The 19,890-nt window shown below is 41.1% G+C and overlaps 1 protein-coding gene and 1 long non-coding RNA gene across 2 annotated transcripts; one reads left to right on the top strand and one right to left on the bottom strand.

The window, feature by feature from the left end:
- The first annotated feature begins 4,151 nt into the window (after positions 1–4,151).
- LOC130137714 (uncharacterized) lies at positions 4,152–5,072 on the top strand. The gene has a single exon (XM_056309649.1). The coding sequence runs from the start codon at positions 4,152–4,154 to the stop codon at positions 5,070–5,072; it is 921 nt and encodes a 306-aa protein (XP_056165624.1).
- Positions 5,073–9,210: 4,138 nt separating this feature from the next.
- LOC130137782 (uncharacterized) lies at positions 9,211–10,896 on the bottom strand. The gene is made up of 2 exons (XR_008816219.1): positions 10,205–10,896; positions 9,211–9,789 (listed from the first exon to the last, which is right to left on the bottom strand). It is a non-coding gene; the product is annotated as an uncharacterized LOC130137782 (long non-coding RNA).
- Between the last annotated feature and the right edge of the window lie 8,994 nt (positions 10,897–19,890).

Here is a 19,890-nt window from a genome sequence, read left to right as displayed (position 1 = left end):
AAAATGAGTAGATAATGATTTCTAACTATTAGCTAGGCTAGGACGGTGGATGAGTAATCTAAATTAGTAACACACGGTCAAGTGGTGAGATTTAAAATTCATTTTTGGGAAAATTTCAAAGAACATGAAGCGAGGCACTTTATTTAAAAGATGATTTGGAGTGGATTTTGTCTCAAATGAAGACATAAAGTGGCTAAGTTAATCTCAAATAAGGGTTTGAACTCGTGGCTGGTCGAATTTTCGCCGAACGGCTTGTTCCCAGGACTGGGGCAGGGGTTATATTGTCCAAAAGAATTCTACGTTGGCCCAATTTGAAGAAGCTAGGTTTCACGTGCCACCGAGGTCAAATTGATTTTACCTGCACGCGTAAGGACCACAGAGTTTGTTTCTACCAACTTTGGAACAGCACGTAATGTAGCGAAAGAGAAGAGGCATGTTTCTTTTTGCAATGCTGGAACATTGGATGGATGCCAAAGGGAAATCCTCTTAGAGGAACAGGACTCTGATACTTGATATAGGAAAGTCTTTTGGTTAGATAGCTCTCCTACTACAGTGGAAAGAAGTAGACTCCTAGAGCTTGACCTCTACCCGCCAATAATACAGACACAAACAAACACGAAAGCAGTCAGTCACGTAGGACCAACGTTCTTGGCGAGTTCTAGTGGGATGTAAACGTTACGCTGTCCTAGTGCTTAATTTGGGAACTTGTCAGTCCAAATCAAAGACCATTTAATTCTCGGATCAATCAATAGTCAAGTGCCTCTAAAGTCTGCTCAATTTAGCAATGCTTGGGAAATTCCTGGAAACAGGCGCTTCAGTGCATTCCTATCGGCCATCACCGTCTCAAAGTCCTAAGTTTTGAATGGATTAGCGTCGTTAGAGGATCTGAATCTCTTGATAGAAGTCATCATATGAATCTCTTGACAGCAGTCATCGGATGAATTTGAGCCCGTCCAACAAATACACACTTGTCTGACTGAATGAACAAAGTCCAAGTCTTGACTCTTCCTCGTAGAAGGAAGAAGCCAAAGAAAGCAACACTCGGGCCTTCCTAATTTCCTTGGCTTCACATGGGACTGCAAGGAAAGTAAGAGGAGAGATTTGCTTCACCCAAATCGAAGGAGTCTACACGACCTTTACATTAAATAAAAGAAACGTGCAGGAAGAAGAAAGTTGGACTTCATTAAATGCATGTCTCCTACGTCCATGTGCATGCATGCCCATAAAGTCTTGTGGGCACCGAATGTCTCTTCTCTTTTGTCATCATTTGTGGGGGCCGCTCTTGACATTTCTAAGCCCAAATTTGTCTTGTTTTTGCTCCCTTTCTCCTATGAAAGGACGGGTCGTCTGAAGAGCAAGAGAGAGAGCTCATCAACGTAAGAGAAGAAGAGGCAAAATTAAGAAGTGGTGGAGAAAGAGCTCGCGTAGGACGAGAGAGCACGAAGCAGAAGCGGAGGTGCTCTTGATCACCTTGTGTTTGTGCAATATATTTACATCTATTTTGAGTGTTTTACGTGAGGTTAAACACAGTGGATTTCGGGTATAATTATAGGGCCGAGAAACACTTGACCGCGAGTCATTATAATTCTGTAATTCTCCTTATGTTTGATAGTGGATTATTTACTGACTCTCCCTACGGACGTAGGTTCCGAAACTCGGATCGAACCACGTAAACTTCTCGTGTGATTTTCTTCTTTCACTCTGTTTCGCGTTCTAATTCCATCGCTCTCGTTTATGCTTCTGCGCACAGCAGACAATGAGATATAATGATGTCTAACCATTGGCTAGGCTAGGACAGTGGAAGAATAATCTCATTTAGTAAGAGATGGTCAAGTGATGATATTTCAAATTCATTCTTTTTTATGTGCAAATATTGACTCGATATACAAGCTATAACCAAATAATAAAAAAGTCGGATAGAATGAAATTTCGTGGTTGAGCCACACCGTCACAAAGCTCCATTCTCTCACACTTCCCTTTATGTTACTTAAAAACCATTACCTTTTATACTAATTAGATGAAAGAAAAAGCTTGAATATTCCACCTATTTGACATTGATGCATAATAAAGCGGTCATGCGTAGTTACTTATATATGCTGATTGATGTGTGAATTAATTTTATACGTTGGCTAATAAGAAATACAAGCTGATTGAAAATAGTTTAAAAAATTATATTAACATAATAAAACAGTTAGTTGTGTCTACTTAGAAACCATTACCTTTTACATAGGTTAGATAAAAAAACCTAATTATTCCACTTATCTAACATTGATTTCCTAAAAGATTTTGAGATTGATTCATCTCTAATTGTATTATCATCTATAATCACCTTATATACATATAATTAAAATTAGAATGTTGCGCGTTAATTATTTACAGTTTAATGTTTCAATAATTTAATATTCAAATAAATCTTTTGTAATCTGATCTAATTAAATTAGTGAATATAGTTCCCACTTTCCTCTCTATTCCTAATTCTCATCTCCGTACGTGGGAATGTATGAGAAAGTTTCACAAGCCAACAAAAGAACAACTGTACATTGAATTCGTGCCTAAAGTCATGCATAATTTATTTACTCTTTCAAAATTATTCTCTCAATGGAATGAACCCAAATAGGAATACCTATGCAGACCACTCGAGGGCCATGACACCTCTTTGCTCGAGTTTCATTGCAGTAAAGAAAACTTAGGGAATCCGATACGACAAGATCCAACATTCCAACAGGGTTGCATTGGTGAAAGTCAACATCTCCATTTGATATTTTAATTTTATACTCAGTTTTGAGAAAATTACCAAAAAAGTTTTAAATATATTATGCAGATATCAATGTAATCATTCCAGCCGATTTTGATTGGAAATTGTTGATGTGAACGCCAACTGTCTCACGTGGTACAGCTGGCGCTAATATGGACAATTTCTACAAATTTTTATTATATATATTTTTTATTTTTTATTTTATTATTATTTTTTATGTACTTTTGTTTTCCACTGTGAAAAAAATGAAAAGAAAAGAAAAGAAAAGAAATATATTAATAATTTAGAAATTTTTTTAAAAATTCGCAAGAATTATTTACGTCAGTATCGGCTGTGCCACGTAGGATGGCTGGCATCCAAATCAATAATTTCCGGCCGAAATTGACCAGAAGGACTATATTGATAAATTGTCAAAAGGTTTATGACTAAATTGACCAAATTAAAAGATTTATGAATGAATTGATATCTTTATAATAAATTTAAGACTTTTTTTTATAATTATCTCGGTCGGTTTTACTACCTCTAGTCTCTCCTCCTTACGAGAAAATATTCAGTGGTTCGTGCACGCCACGTCATGTGCCTACGTGGCGTGCATGAACTCACGTGGATCCATTAGTAAGTGACGTGTGGCTCTTACCTGAAATTAGAAGAAAAGATATATTTTCAGACTCTTTCCTCTCTGGCGCCCTAGAGGACTGACTCTGTCTCTCTTCTGACGCCTCTAGATAGACTGAACAAGCAACCTTGCATTTAATGCTCTCGTTTATTGCCGCGTTCTCTCTCTCCCTCTCCTTCTCTCTCCTCTTTCACGTTTGAATGCCTATTTTCGTTTCACTTTGGAGTCTCTTCCTTCTTCCCCAGAAAGCTTTCCTCTCCCTCTCTCTCCTCGTCGGGCTCCAGAAACAGCCATTGAGCTTTGGGGTTTCGGCGAAAAGCGAAAGGCCGGTCGCAGCGGCTGGGTCCCGAGCTACCTCCGCCTCGTCGCCTCCGCATTGGGACTCTCTCTCTTGTTGGTCATGTCTTAAGGACCATTTTCAGTCATTTTTGTTCTGGTTTGTTAGCTGGTTGTTTTTTGGTTTTACTTAGTCAACAAGATAGTAGGAGTTTGTTGTTTTCAGTTCCTATTTTGTTGCTAGTTAGTGGTGTAGTGGTTTTTGTCAGTTACTAAGTTAGTGCAATTCAGTTTTCGTTGTTTTAAAAGTGCTATGTACTCTTCTCGTTTTTGAGAATGTAAAAAGTGCATTTTCCAGATCAATCTTCTCTTGTTCTTCTATATTTGAGAGCACATTCTCTGTAACAACAGAGAGCACATTTTGTGCAACAAAACTGGTATCAGAGCATTATTGATCTTAAGGGACTTGTGAGAGAGTGCTAAATTTGAAGTAGAGCAAGAAAGATGGAACAAACTGGTGTACCTGTTGCCTCATTCTCAACCATCACAGCTCCAATCTTCGATGGAGACAACTACCAGGCATGGGCAGTGAAGATGCAAGCTTTCATGGAGGGTGCAGACCTATGGGAAGCTGTGGAAGAGGACTACGAGGTTGCTGATCTACCCAACAACCCAACTATCAATCAAATCAGGTACCATAAAGAGAGGGTAACCCGAAAAGCAAAGGCAAAATCTTGCTTGTTTTCTGCTGTCTCCTCGACCATATTTACTAGAATCATGAAAAAAGATTCAGCACATGATATATGGAATTATTTAAAGGAAGAATATGAAGGGGATGAGAGAGTGAAAGGAATGAAGGTGCTGAACTTGCTAAGGGAGTTTGAAAGGCAGCAGATGAAGGAGAATGAGTCTGTGAAAGAGTTTGTTGATAGGCTAGTTGATATAGCCAATAAGATAAGGGTGCTAGGGACGGATGTAGATAATAAAAGGCTGGTTCAGAAGGTTTTGGTTGCAGTGCCCGAAAGGTTTGAAGCAACCATTGCTTCCCTTGAGAACACTAAGGACATTTCAGACATCAAACTTGCTGAAGTCCTAAGTGCTCTACAGGCTCAGGAGCAAAGAAGGCTTATGAGGAAAAATGAGCCTATCGAAAGTGCTCTGCAAGCCAAGCTGAAGCTGCATAGTGCAGAAAAGGGAAGAGGATGGAACCAAAATAGAAGACATGTTGAGGCCAATCATAGTCATAGTCAGGGAGGTTCAAGCAGTGGTGGATATGACAGGAAGTGGAATGCAGTTCCATGCAAGCATTGCGGGAAGAAAAATCATCCTCATTTCAAGTGTTGGAAGAGACTAGATGTGAAGTGCAGGAGGTGTCACAAGATGGGCCATGTTGAGGCCATTTGCAGGGAGAAGCATCAGCAATAGCAAGCTGAAGGTCAAACTGCAGTAGCCAGTGAAGTGGAGCACCTGTTTGTTGCCTCCTGCTTCATCTCAAATGCATCTAGAGATGGATGGCTCGTGGACAGTGGATGCACCAACCATATGACAGGTAATGAAGGATTATTTAGCAATTTAGACAAATCTGTGAAGTCTAAAGTCAGGATTGGCAATGGAGAACGCATAGAAGTAGAAGGCACAGGTGATGTAGTGCTTGAAGGTCCTGGTGGTGTTAAGCTTATCACAGAGGTTATGTTTGTGCCAAAGATAGATCAAAACCTGCTGAGTGTGGGTCAGTTAGTAGAGAAGGGGTTGAAGGTCGTGTTTGAGAAGAGTGAATGTGCCATAGGAGATGAGAATGGTCACATCCTTTTCAGGATTCCTATGAGGAACAAGTGTTTTACATTTGATCCAGTTGATGAGAATTTTGAAGCCATGAAAAGTATACAAGATGAGGAGGAGTTATGGCATAGAAGACTGGGTCATTTCCATAGCAAGGGGCTGCAATACTTGCAGCAAAATGAAATGGCAGTGGGGCTACCTATGTTGCAGAAGGAAGTAACTGGCTGTAGAGCATGTTTACAAGGCAAGCAAGTGAGGATTCCTTTCAAGAGGTCAAATTGGAGGGCCAGTGAAAAGCTGCAACTAATCCACACAGATGTGTGTGGTCCAATGCCAGAAGAATCACTGAACGGCAGCAAATACCTCATCACTTTCATAGATGACTGCACTAGAATGTGTTGGGTGTACTTCATGAAGAATAAGGCTGAAGTTAATGAGATTTTTTTGAGGTTCAAAAGAGAAGTAGAGAAGGAGAGTGGCTGTAATATCAAGACAATTAGGTCAGACAATGGAGGAGAATACACCTCAGGCAGTTTCAGGGCTATATGTGATGATGCAGGGATCAAGCACCAGCTCACTGTGCCATACACTCCACAGCAAAATGGAGTGAGTGAAAGGAAGAACAGAAGTATCATGGAGATGGCCAGATGCATGCTACACGAGAAGAACTCCCTAAGAAGTTCTGGGCTGAGGCTGCCAACACTGCAGTCTTCCTTCTGAACAGACTGCCCACTAAAGCTCTCAACAAACAGACACCATTTGAAGCATGGCATGGATATAAGCCTAAGGTGAGTAACCTGAAAGTGTTTGGCTGCATTTGCTATTCACTGGTTCCTTCTGTTAAGAGAGATAAGCTTGATCTAAGAGGAAAAGCATGTATCTTTGTGGGGTATAGTTTGCAATCTAAGGCTTATAGAGTTTATCATCCTGCTAGTAACCAGGTTGTGGTGTGTAGATATGTGAGTTTTATGGAAGATAAGAAGTGGGACTGGACTGTGGAAGGTGGCAAGGCTGAAGAGGAGGTAGTGCCATTGCAGGTTGAACCAAATGAAGTGGAAGTCGAGGATCTAATTGATCATGTTCCTGCGAGAGGCACTAGATCTCTTGCTGAAATCTATGAGAGATGCAATACAACTATGCTTGAACCAGCTAGCTATAAGGAAGCAAGTGAAGATGTGAAATGGTGTGCTGCAATGGAAGAAGAAATCAGAATGATTGAAAAAAACCAGACATGGGATCTAGTTGAGAGGCCCAGAAGCAGAAAGGTGATTGGAATGAAGTGGGTATTCAGGACAAAGTTGAATCCTGATGGCTTTGTAGTTAGAGGCAAGGAATATTACGTGTACAAGTTGAGGAAAGCCTTGTATGGCTTGAAGCAGGCTCCAAGAGCCTGGTATAGTAAAATTGATAAGCATCTGCAAGAACTTGGGTTTAAAAAAAGTTTGAGTGAAGTGACTCTATATGTGAAGAAGGGTGTGGAAGGTGTAACTATTGTCTCTCTTTATGTTGATGATCTTTTGGTTATTGGTGATTGTGAAGAGCAGATTGCAGAACTAAAGAGAGAGCTGATGAAGCAGTTTGAAATGACTGATGTTGGACTAATGTCCTTCTTTGTGGGAATGGAGGTGCAGCAGAGGAAAGGCGAGGTATTCGTCTGTCAAAGAAGATATCTAAGAGAGATCTTAAAGAGGTTTGAGATGGAGGAATGTAGAAGTGTGAACACTCCTATGAATCTAAAGGAGAAGCTGCAGAAGACTGAAGAAGCTGAGCCTGCTGATGAAGGTTTTTATAGAAGTTTAGTCGGTTGCTTGATGTATCTAACTGCAACAAGACCAGATATCCTGTATGCAGTAGGTGTGCTTTCATGATTCCTAAGTTGTGCTGGTGAAGAACACTTGGTAGCTGCAAAAAGAGTGATTAGATACTTGAAAGGCACTCAGTCATTTGGTGTCAAGTTTACTAAAGTGGACAATTGCAGGTTGCAAGGCTTTGCTGACAGTGATTGGGCTGGTTCAGTCGAGGATATGAGGAGTACAAGTGGTTTTTGTTTTACTTTAGGATCTGGATGTTTCACCTGGAGCTCAAAGAAACAAGAAGTGGTTGCTCACCCACTGCGAAGCCGAGTTTCTAGCAACTATCTGCAGCAGCCCAATCATGCAATATGGTGAGAAAGCCGATGCAAGATCCGGAAATGGAAGTTGAAGGACCAACCGAGATACTTGTGGACAACCAAGCTACACTAGCCATATCTCAAAACCCTGTCTTTCACGGGAGAACCAAGCATTTCAAGATCAAGTTCTACTATCTGAGGGAAGTGCAACAAGAAGGTGAAGTGAAGCTACTCTATTGCAAGATAGAAGATCAGGTGGCTGATGTGTTTACTAAGCCATTGCAAGCAAGCAGACTTGAGTTACTGAAGAAGAAGGCTGGAATGTGTTCTGCTCCTTAAGCCAAAGAGGAGTATGTTGGTTATGTCTTAAGGACCATTTTCGGTCATTTTTGTTCTGGTCTGTTAGCTGGTTGTTTTTTGGTTTTACTTAGTCAACAAGATAGTAGGAGTTTGTTGTTTTCAGTTCCTATTTTGTTGCTAGTTAGTGGTGTAGTGGTTTTTGTCAGTTACTAAGTTAGTGCAATTCAGTTTTCGTTGTTTTTAAAGAGCTATGTACTCTTCTCGTTTTTGAGAATGTAAAAAGTGCATTTTCCAGATCAATCTTATCTTGTTCTTCTACATTTGAGAGCACATTCTCTGTAACAACAGAGAGCACATTCTGTGCAACATCTCTTTCTCATTTGCATGTTCTTCCTCGGGGTCCGGCAACGGCCGTGAGGGAGGGTCGTCTTCCACCTCCGCTCCTCCTCTTCCTCCCCCCAAAAAGAACAAGCTTTGGATGAGCCACCCAAAAATCCATTCGTAGACATTTCAAACTGTCAGTTTTGGTTTAATCCGGCAAAGAAAGTTTCGGTTTTGGCCAAGTTTTTCCTTGTTAAGAGCTTGTCGCTGTTGTGTAAGAAATCCCGGAAGCCAATACGAGCCTTCCACCTCCCTCTCTCTCTCATGTTTTCTTTGAATTTTGCTGTTCTAGAAGAATCGAGACTTCACCATTGGAGAGCTGATTCAGACCTGGAATTGGAGAACGATTTGCTCACTGCCTAGTATTAAAATTCCATCGCGTGGCAATGTTTTCCACGTGATATTACTGTTAGTGTCTGTGTAGATGCTGTTTTTTTATTATTATGATCTTGCTTGGTAAAACACTTTAGGAGGGGGGATTGAGCTTTTGCATCCTCGTACTCTGCTGTTGTTGAGCGACAAGTATCCGAGTATTTGTACTGATAATATCGAATATGGTTATGTTTACTTCATCTTTCAACTACTGCCATTGTGTATGAAGATTTCGGCAAGTCTTTGCCGTGAATGGAGTCTATTCATGATGAATGGGAGTTCTTCAATGGTTGATTTGAGTAGCTTCCCGATCCCTTTCCTTATCGGGGGTAGAAAAAGGACATTTGAATGAACGGACCAAAATGTTATTTGGTGCTTATCGCATCGGGAAATGCTGTGTGGGGGATCCATTTTCTTGATATCCAGATCTCGCTCTCAAAAAAATTAACTTTTTGCAACCGGCATTAAGAAAAGTTCGCCATGTTGCAACTCATCTGTTGCAAACTCCAGGACAAGAAGTGAAGCCAATGCATGATCATTTTGAACGAATGAACAAAGATGCACACCACAACATTAGGACATAAATCATGTATGGACGACTTTCACAGCCGTGACAATGCAAAAGAATATTTTTGAAGTGAAATCAGCCGATAGACCCACGGATAAAAAACACATGATGATACAGCAGCTTGATCCTTAATCTAGCTTTCATTAAATGGATAGAAATCTCACAAGCTTCTAACACAAGCAGAGTTTGGTAACTCAAGTTGTTTCGGAATGGAAGTGGCTAAGGTAAAAGAACTTAATTTCATATAAACCTGCGACTCGGTATCTTTTTACATGTAAAGAATGAATAAAATGTTCTGAGAGCCTCAATGCGTTCCTTTTCATCTTTTCCCTACAAGGCCTACGATTAGATGTGAGAGCCTCTGCAGTGCCAGCTCTACAAAGAACAGCTCAACAATCTCCAGCGTTAGACACCAAGTGGTTGCCCCTTCTAATCAACGCAGTTTTCCCAGAATGAGCCGCCTCATGATTCCTCATTCAAAAAATCCAAATCGGTCTTCAAGTAACCATGCTTCATAGCGTCTCTGTTTCATCCTCGTCTCTTCTCACCACTTCATCTATGATATTCTTATTCATGTTTTCCGCGGCAAACTCAGCAGCATATTCAACAAAACTTGAGCGCATTGAAAAAAGCTGTCAATCATGGAGAACAAAATGTAAGGAAGATGCAAATTTATCTTGTGTTCCCATTGCACTCGTTAAAGTGTGCTTTCGCAGGTAATCAAATGCGAAGCCATTTGAACTTTGCAAGATAAGTTAAAGTACGATTAACCATCAGAACGCAAAAATCAAATGCTAAAGGCACTTTGTGAAACTTTTAGCTGACCAAGAGAATTTGATTAACTGAGACACCCTCAGCAGTTAAATTTCTACACTAAAGTTTTAAATTTTGCTTTGTGCCAGCGAGTCATTAGCATGTCCACCAACACGCTCAATTTAACTTCATAAATGAATGATCTTTATCAGATCGCATCATGCAATAAACAGGGGACAAGCACAACAGTTATACACATAGAAGCAAATAAACAAAAGGGAGGGGGTTACTGACAGCATTTGGAGGATTGATATCCATGGAAGTCACCCAGCATGCAAAGAGAGAGAGAGAGAGAGAGAGAGAGAGAGAGAGAGAGAGAGAGAGAGAGAGAGAGAGAGAGAGAGAGAGAGAGAGAGAGAGAGAGAGGGGGGCAACAAACGACAAGTCCCTGCTATCTTATTTCCGGGTAAGTGGGGTCGATGAAAAGCTTCAAGGAAAAAGACTGATCTTTTGGCTTCTGGGATTTCTTACACAACAGCGACTAGCTCTTAACAAGAAAAAACTTGGCCAAAAGCGAAGCTTTCTTTGCCGGATTAAACCAAAACTGGCAATTTGAAATGTCTACGAATGGATTTTTGGATGGCTCATCCAAAGTTTGTTCTTTTCTGGGGGAGGAAGAGGAGGAAGGGAGGTGGAAGACGACCCTCCCTTGAGGCCGTTGCCGGACCCCGAGGAAGAACATGCAAATGAGAGAGAGAGAGAGTCCCAATGCGGAGGCGACGAGGCGGAGGCGGAGGTGGCTCGGGACCCAGCCGCTGCGACCGGCCTTCCGCTTTTCGCCGGAACCCCAAAGCTCAACGGCGGTTTCTAGAGCCCGACGAGGAGAGAGAGGGAGAGGGAAGTTTTCTGGGGAAGAAGGAAGAGGCTCCAAAGTGAAAAGAAAATAGGCTTTCAAACGTGAAAGGGGAGAGAGAGGGAGAAGGAGAGAGAGAACGCGGCAATAAACGAGAGCATTAAATGCAAGGTTGCCTGCTCAGTCCATCTAGAGGCGCCAGAAGACAGAGAACTACAAAAAAACATGAATTTTGCAACAGGACATTTTTTGTTGTTAATTTGCGACAGAATTTACCACGAAATGAAAATTCGTCGCAAATTAGCGACGGAAAATTAGTCGCTGCTAATTCCGTCTCAAATTAGCAACGGAAAAATTGATCGTCGCTAATTTGCGACGGATTTATTTTCCGTCTCTAAGTTGCGACGAATTTTTAAATCCGTCGCAAATTAGCGACGACCAATTTTCCGTCGCTAATTTGCGACGGAGTTATTTTCTATCACAAATTTATGCAACGAAATTTACCATTTTGGGACGAAATTAGCGATGGATTTTTTTACCGTCGCTAATTTGCGACGGATTTTGCGATGAAAACGAATTCGCCGCTAATTTGTAATTTATGACGAAAAATAACTTTCGTGATATTCATCCCACCCGTCAATTTCTCTCTCTCTCTCTCTCTCTCTCTCTCTGTACTGATTCCTCATATCCCCCTCGCTTTTCTCCCGCCTTCTCCTTCTTTCGTTTCTCTCAATAAACCTATCCGTACATGCACAAATCAATCTCGGTAAAGCTTTTCTACCGGTAAGTATCGTAGTTAACTTCGTGACTAATTGGCGACGAATATGGTTCGTCGCAAAACTATTCATCGCTGGATTCGAATTTTTATTTTATTTTATTGACTATTTTTTTCCTAAATTCTTCGCCGGTCGCCGGTCCTGCGACCGGCGAGGCCGCTTGGCCTCCCCCCATGGTCGTCGACCTCACCCAGGTGTGGCGGTCGACCTCGCCGTCGCCCAGATTTGGACGAGGCCGAGTGACCTCGCCGTGGCCGCCGGTCGACCTCGCCGGCCTCAGCCGGTCACCGGACCCGCGACCAAAGAAAAATATAGGGGAAAAAAAAAGAAAAGAAAATTTAAAAAAAATCGAAAAAATAAAAAAAATTATTAAAAAATGAATCTTAAGTGATTTTTATTTTTTTTAGGTACGTGTCCATTTGAAAGTCTCGCAATCCAAGTGAACGTTGCAATTCTCAGCAAATTGACCACTTTCTACTATAAAGATTTCAGGCAAATATTTGGGTAAGTCTTCTTTACATGGTAATTTTTTCATTTTTTTTCAATTTCAAAGTAATTGTTGAGTCAAAAACAAAATTTTAATTTTCATAATTTTATGGTTTTAATTAAGAACAGTAGATATGATATCTTTAATATTTTACGAGATTTTTTTTTTCAAAACAGACACAATGCAAAGAGACAGGGCTTGAATGTATAATAAGAACTTACCTGGACGTCGAGGATTGACCGATGAGTTTCGTACTGGGTTGGAACTATTTTTAGACTTTGCTAGTAGTAAATATGAGTTCATGGATAGAAATAAGTTAAGGTGTCCGCGTAAAAAGTGCAGTAATGGTAAATTTCATGTGTGTGATACAGTTAGAGAACATCTTTGTAGATTTGGGTTTACTCCGAATTATTATAATTAGACTTGCTATGGTGAACAATTTATATCTGATGAAGGATATCGAAGAAGTGACCAATTTTTAGTTAGGGAAGAATGTAGCTATTATGACCAATTGAACCCATACGAGAGGATGGTGATTGATGCAGCTGGTCAGAATTTTGTTTCAGAATCGAACCATGCAAGTACTAGTTTTATTCCTACACTTGAACAAGTGGGTACTAGTCATGCATCACAATTAGAAGAGATAAGAGTAACGGGTTTTGATGAGAATATGTGTAATGGAACTTTTCCATCTAATCAGTTCTGGGAAGTGTTGAAAGCAGCAGATGAACCTTTATGGGCAGGTTGTGACAACCACACTAAATTATCAGTGACAGCAAGATTGTTAAATATCAAGGCAGAGCATAATGTGTCTGCAGATTGCTTCAACTCTTTTATTGAAGTAATGCGGGAAATAATGCCTCGTGATAACATCATGCCAAGTGATTTTTACGATATGAAAAAGTTAATGGATAACTTAGATTTTCCGGTTGTAAGGATTGATGTATGTAGTAGGGTTGTATGTTATATTGGAGAGATGATGAAAATGCAGAATCTTGCAAATTCTGTAGCCAACCTAGGTACAAGATTAACAGGAGATAGAGTCGTAATTAGAAGCGTAGACCATGTAAGCAAATGTTTTATCTGCCCTTAATTCCTAAATTGCAAAGGCTTTATGCGTCTCAAGCCACTGCTGAACACATGACTTGGCATGCAAATCATGAAACAGAAGAGGGTCTAATGTGTCATCCTTCAGATGCAGAGGCATGGAAACATTTTGATAGAACATACCCTGAGTTTGCAATAGAGCCTCGAAACATCAGGTTAGGTCTCTATGCTGATGGATTTGCCCCATTTGGGAAATCAGGAAAAAGTTATTCATGTTGGCCAGTTATCTTAATGCCGTACAATCTTCCATCTGGTATGTGCATGAAGACACCTTATATGTTTTTTACATTGATCGTGACTGGCCCGCAAAATCCGAAAAAGTTAATAGATGTTTATATGCAACCATTGATTGAAGAGTTACAACGACTATGGGATGAAGGTGTCCTTACATATGATGTTTCTACCGATCAAACATTTGTAATGAAGGCTGCTCTTCTTTGGACGATAAATGACTTTCCAGCTTACGGAATGTTATCTGGATGGAGTATAGCTGGGATCTTAGGATGTCCGATATGTTTGGAGAGATCAAAGTCATTTAGATTAAAACATGGAAAGAAGCCCTGTGACATTCCGAATTTCGACTCATTTTTGGGATTTATAAAACGTGTAATTCGTCAGTGTGCTTATAGTAAAATCTCGCCCGGGAACTGATCACTCCCGGTTATTGTTTTTAAAATTGAGATTTCGCTAGAATCGCATTCGATCGAATTTGGCCGTTATTTAGAGCCCAAACTTTGGTGTCGAATTTCTCGGAATTCCGGAACGAATTTAATTGGACGGTGTCTAGTGTGGCTAATCTCGATATTACCCGGGATACGTGAAAAGTGAATTTTTGACCGGGTGCGAATTTGGATTGGTAGACCACCTTCGCAGTGTGTTTTTATTAACACCCTTTTGGCCAAATCCAAATATTAATTAGGATTTTTCGGGGACCGTCGGATCGTTTTTGGATTTGAATCGCGGCCGTCGGATCGCATTTGAGTACGATTTGACCATTCTCTCTCTCTCTCTCTCTCCTCCCCTTTTTTCCCGCCGGCTTCCCCCCCCATGCGCCTGACACTCTCACCAACCCATCATTTCCTCTCTTTTTCCTTTTCTTTTTCTTTTCCTTTTCTTCTCTTTTCCTCCTCGCCGTTGCTTCTTCTTCATTCCTTTCGCGTCCGCTTCTGGCTTCTTGTTCTTGCTTCTGTTCATGCCGATCGCTCCTCGCCAGAATCGGCCGCTCGTCGCGCCACCATGGCTCCGCCCTAGTCGAGCCGCGCTGCCGCTGTCACCCCAAAACCGCTCATCGTCGGACCACCGAGCCACGCTCGGGTCGTGTCCTCGCCGGTCCGCCCGCTTTTCTTCCTCCACCACCGAGCGTCGCTCCTCCCCGCCGTGAACCACCGCCGTCCCGGACGTTTGTCGGACCGAGCTCGCCCTACCCAGCTCCATTCGCTGCCGGGACCGACTCCGCCGTTCACCCCCGACCGTCGTCACGCCGTTCGTCACCCCGACCGAGCCGTGTCCGCCTTGTCCAGCCGCCGCGGTCAAGCTCCGCTCACCTCCGTCGCCCGCCACCGCCGTCCAGCCTGAGCTTCGCCGTGCGTGCAGGCTGTCCCACCTCCGACCGTCGCCGCTGCTTGTCCCGGGCCGTCGGGAACGGCCCGAGCCACGCCGGAGCAGCCCCCACAGCAGCCGCGCTCGTTCGTCGCCCGTCCGTCACTCGCCGGGCCGAGCCGGAAATTACCATGGACCGCCCTCGTCGCTGCCGTCGTCCTCGCGTCATCGCCGGCGTTAGCCGAGTAAGTTAACCCCTAATCCCGTGTTTAGGGCGTTAAACTTGCTTAGGGTAGTTTAATTTATGTTTAGGTTGTGTTAATTGTGGGTTAGTGGTTAATTAATTGTGTTTAGGGTATAAGTTATCAATTAGTTTATTGTTATTGATTATTATATGAAATGTTATTATTTTCGGAATTTAAATATTATTTTATTAGTTAATAAATTAATTCCGAATTAAATATTATTATTTTATTATTAAATAATTAATTTCCGAAAATTAAATGTTATTATTTTCGGAAAAATTCTAGCGTCAAATTGTGATACCAATGTTGGTTTTCGCCGTATAAGTTGGCGTATTTAGGAAATGATTTGAATGATTTCAATTCGAGGAAATATTTTGACATTTTGGAAAATTAAATTATTTTCGGATATTATTAATTAATTAATTCCGAATTTAATTTATTGTTATTTCGGAAAATTTATAATTTCAAATTATGATTTCTAGCTTGAATGTTGGCGATTTTGCCGCGTATTGTCGTATTAAATTGATTTTATGGCAAATTGTTTGATCGAAAGTTTCTGTGGAAAAATTTATGAGACTTTTGGAATTAAATTATTTTATTCTGTTATGCCAAGTAATGTTAGTGATACTTTGTGGTTGATATTCGTGTTTGATATCGAAGATTGCAAGAATTGATTGACTGTTTGCATGTGTGGCCACTTGGTATTATTGTATGACATCGAGGAGAGCACGATTCATGTATGCATGGGCTAATTGAGAAGATAATAATTGGCCGGAATGCTTGTGTGCTCGTGTGGTCACACGTTGGAACCGTCTTGCTGTGTATCGCTTGACGATGCCCGATTTATCGGATGCCTGGGGATTATCTGGAGTGCCGATACCCCGGATGCCTTGTCGCGACCCGAGGCCGTACTCGATGCTCCTTACGGGATACCATTTTACTGTAGATCGTTTGATGTTGCCGTATTGGAATGCCGTCTTACTGTAGATCGTTTGACGTAGCCGTGCCCGACGGGGCGGGACGGAGCCCGGTTTTTACCGGTAGACCGCCATCTTGCTGCGTATCGCTTGATGTGTGGTGGCCCCGAGGGGGCGTAATAACTGGAATACGTGTGATGCATAGTGCCTGATTATGTGGTAGAAACTGCTAGGCATGGTATGGGACGTGCTCAAGTGGATTCTATCTTATAATCGGGACACGCCCGCTTGTGATGCATTGATGCATGAGTAATTGATCTAGATGCTTCGAGTTTGCAACATATGCATTTCATCAACGAGTGTCCCAAGGCGAGGTAAGGATGCTGTATTGTTTAATGATGTCTTTGTTGATCTTTGTATTGCACGGTTAGGGACCCCGTGCGAGTTAGCCTCTAAGCGGGGCTTAGGCTGTTAACTTATTGAGACTTTCGTCTCATTTGTTGTTGTTAACCACTTTTCAGGCCCCTAGCATATTGTTGCACCCAGTTTGGTTCAGGGCGTCTAGAAGCTGGCTTTTTGGGATCGACTTGTTGATGGAGTAGATTAACCCTAGCCTTTACTCTTTTTGCTGGCTTTTGTGGTAGCGCCCGATGTGGGCTTGTAAGAATTTTCCCAGGGGTTAATCAAGTGAAAATCAAAATAGTGTGGTTTGACTGTTGTGAATTGTTTTCCTAACTATCCATGTTTATTGTTGTTGTCCGGGGATTGTTGTGATCGTTTCCGCATGCGTAATTAAAAGATAAAAAGAAAAGGGTCGGCGACGAGTCCTGGGTCGTCGCATCATAACGACCATAGCGGGCTTCGGGGCGTGACAAGCCCAGCTATTTTGACTGTCACAGACAATTTTTACCGATAAATCATACATTCAAAAGGAATAAAAAAGAGTTTATCAAGAATAGGACTGAAAGAACACCTCTACCATTGAGGTTGACCGGTGAGCAAATTTGGGAGCCGGTGTAGAACTTTCCAACTGTTGTTCAGAACCCTCACGGTATGACTATTGAGTACGGAAGTACACCTAAGTGGACTAAACGCAGTATATTTTGGGATCTACCATATTGGAAGGCCCATCTTATTCATCATAATCTTGACGTTATGCACATAAAAAAGAATGTTTTCGATAATGTCATAAATACTGTGATGGATGTCACCGGAAAAATAAAAGACAGCTTGAACGCAAGAAAAGATATGAGAGATATTTGTGATCGGCCAACACTAGATGTGGATGCAAGCAGCAGGGGACCAAAACCAAAAGCAGTTTATACATTGGATAAGGAGCAGAGACAAGTTGTTTGTCAATGGTTGAAATCTATGCGGTTTCCCGATGGATATGCTTCGAACCTCGGGAGATATGTTGATTTGAATGAATGCAAGTTGACAGGTTTGAAGAGTCATGATTGTCACATATTTGTGAAAAGATTAATTTCAATAGCTTTCAAGGAAGTTTTACCGAACTTTGTATGGGACGCCATTACAAAGTTAAGTAATTTCCTGCATGATATTTACTCGACAATGTTAAAATCATCACACATGGAGAAACTAGAGAGAGATATTCAAATTATTCTTTGCAACTTAGAAATGATATTTCCTCCATCGTTTTTTGATTCGATGAAACATCTCTTAGTTCACTTGCCTTATGAGACCAAAGTTGCAGGTCCCGTCCAATTTCGATGGATGTATCCATTTGAGAGGTAAATTTTTTTTTAAAATAAAGTTCAAATTACTTTATTATATATTATGTTCCGATAAGCTTCTTTCTATTGCAACTAGATTCTTATATCATTTGAAGAAAAAAGTGAAGAATAAGGCATGTGTCGAAGCTTCAATTTGTAATGCACATATTGTGGAAGAAGTGACAACATTTGCATCATACTATTTTGAGCCGCACGTGCAGTGCAAGAGGCGGAGAGTAGGCAGAAATGATGAGGGCCTCATTGATCCCAATTGCAAATCATTCTCTATTTTCAATTATCTGAGTCGACCAAGCGGCGCATGTAAGTTTCGTTACTTAACAGGCGAAAATGGCATGCAGCCCATACATATATTTTACTGAACTGCCCAGAAGTCGAGCCATACTTCGAGTAAGTGTAAATTTACAAATATATGTATTGTGTGTCAAATATTTGCTAATATATAAATGGTATTTATTACTAGGATTTTCCAAACTTCAATGTATGGACTACCACCAAATGAGTTTGACCGTTTGTGCGATGAATAATTTGCAGCATGGTTCAAAACATATGTAAGTTGCCTATGGACCAAAACCAAGTTATTAATATTTTATACATCATTTATTAAAATATATTATTGACTTTGCGTGTGTAACCTTAGGTTTGCAGTAATCATGATGAACTTGGAGAGCAAGGATTGCTATATCATCTGTCATGGGGTCCATAGTTAAGAGTACGAAGTTGGCCAGCATATTTCATAAATGGATATAATTTTCACACTCAAGAATATGGAATGGGAAAAGCCACAATGAATAATGGTTGTTCGCTCGTTTTACGACGAGGAATATCCTTCACCGAAATTTCGATCTTCGGTTTTTATTAAGGTAGTTTCTGTGGTTTGACTACTAGGAGAGTTGTGGTGAAACGTAAAGTGTAACACATGATTGTATGGAATGGATAGAAATCTGATGGATTGAAAATGGATCTGGACTAAACAGAGTTTCAAGCTACGTTACAATACTCCTACGAAAGCTGTAAATGACTCGAAAGTTAACTAGAGCTACAGGAAGCTGTAAATACAGGAAGTAAAGATGCATAGGAAACTAAAGTGCAGATAAGCTTGAGTGTTTTTGCATTGTTGTTAGTCGTGTCCTTCTTCTTTGTTTCCTCTGAGTATTTGTATCTCCCCCTGTCCTGCAACTGCTCGTTGGTTACTTCCATGTTTTTAAACTTTGAATATTTTGGCGCTTACAATAACTGCCTTTCTAACCACGTTTTTTTTTAGTTTTGTTGTCCGCCAAAACTTGATCTCAACCGCTAAGATGATTTCAAATTTGGACAAGTAACTTTTCATAATATGCTCGTGCTCACTATCCCCACTTATGCTCGTAACTTCTTGCTGTCGTGATTTACGTGATTGGACTGTGATTCTTCAGTGCATTCTCGAAGCGTGAACCTCCCGAATTTCTGGAAAGTGTTGTTGTCCTGAGATATAAATATTCCAATGTCCCGAACTATAACTCTCCATATTTCGGTAAGTATACATATTTTCATCAACTACCGAATTCGGGACACGATACCATTCACACTTGCTTCTCAACATGTTTCCGAATTTGGTCTAGACGTGTTTCGGCAAATGGTTGATTTCCATTATACACTATATTCGGCATTAAAGCCGATTCGGCACTTATGCCGATTCTTATTTTGGTGTCAACATATGCCCCATTTTAAAAGAATTAAAAGAACTTTTAATTCTTTTAAATGCCGAAAGAAAAGACACTTACGTTTTATTATTGCTGTCGCTTCGTCACCTCACTTCGCGCGCTTTGCCCTTTCGTCTTGAAAACCTTCTTCTAAAATCGTTCCTTTCCTCGTGCCCTTGCATTCTCACTTTTTCGACTCTCTGCAACTTCTCGATTCTCTGCATTCTCTCTCGATATTCATCTGAACCCAATGGCTTCCAAGGCTTCCAAGGAGCAAACTTTTTCTTTTTCTGCATCAGATGCTCTTGATCGTTACCATATATTCCGAGATTCTGAAGATTTCCACGAAGAATTTCAGCTGTTCTTCGTGGAGAACGATTTCGAAGATTCTTTCATCCTTGGTCCAGCAGTGCACAATCAGTTCTCTATTCCAAGGTGCCTATCAAGCCACTTCCCACGTCATCAATTTGAAGTGCTTCCAGTCCACGAGTCATCTATTTTGGCATATCAGTGGCATTCTCATCCACCTCGCCTTAGGGCTTTTTCCGTCTTTGAATCAGACTTCTACCAGTGGTATCTTCGACTCCTCCCTTCTAAGGGTCCCCTTTGGGATACCCTTTCAA

Source organism: Syzygium oleosum, unplaced genomic scaffold (genome assembly GCF_021117445.2).
Source record: "Syzygium oleosum isolate NSW1041296 unplaced genomic scaffold, Sole_v2.1 Sole_v2.03, whole genome shotgun sequence".
Lineage (NCBI taxonomy): Eukaryota > Viridiplantae > Streptophyta > Magnoliopsida > Myrtales > Myrtaceae > Syzygium > Syzygium oleosum.
This window is presented reverse-complemented; position numbering and strand designations above follow the sequence as displayed.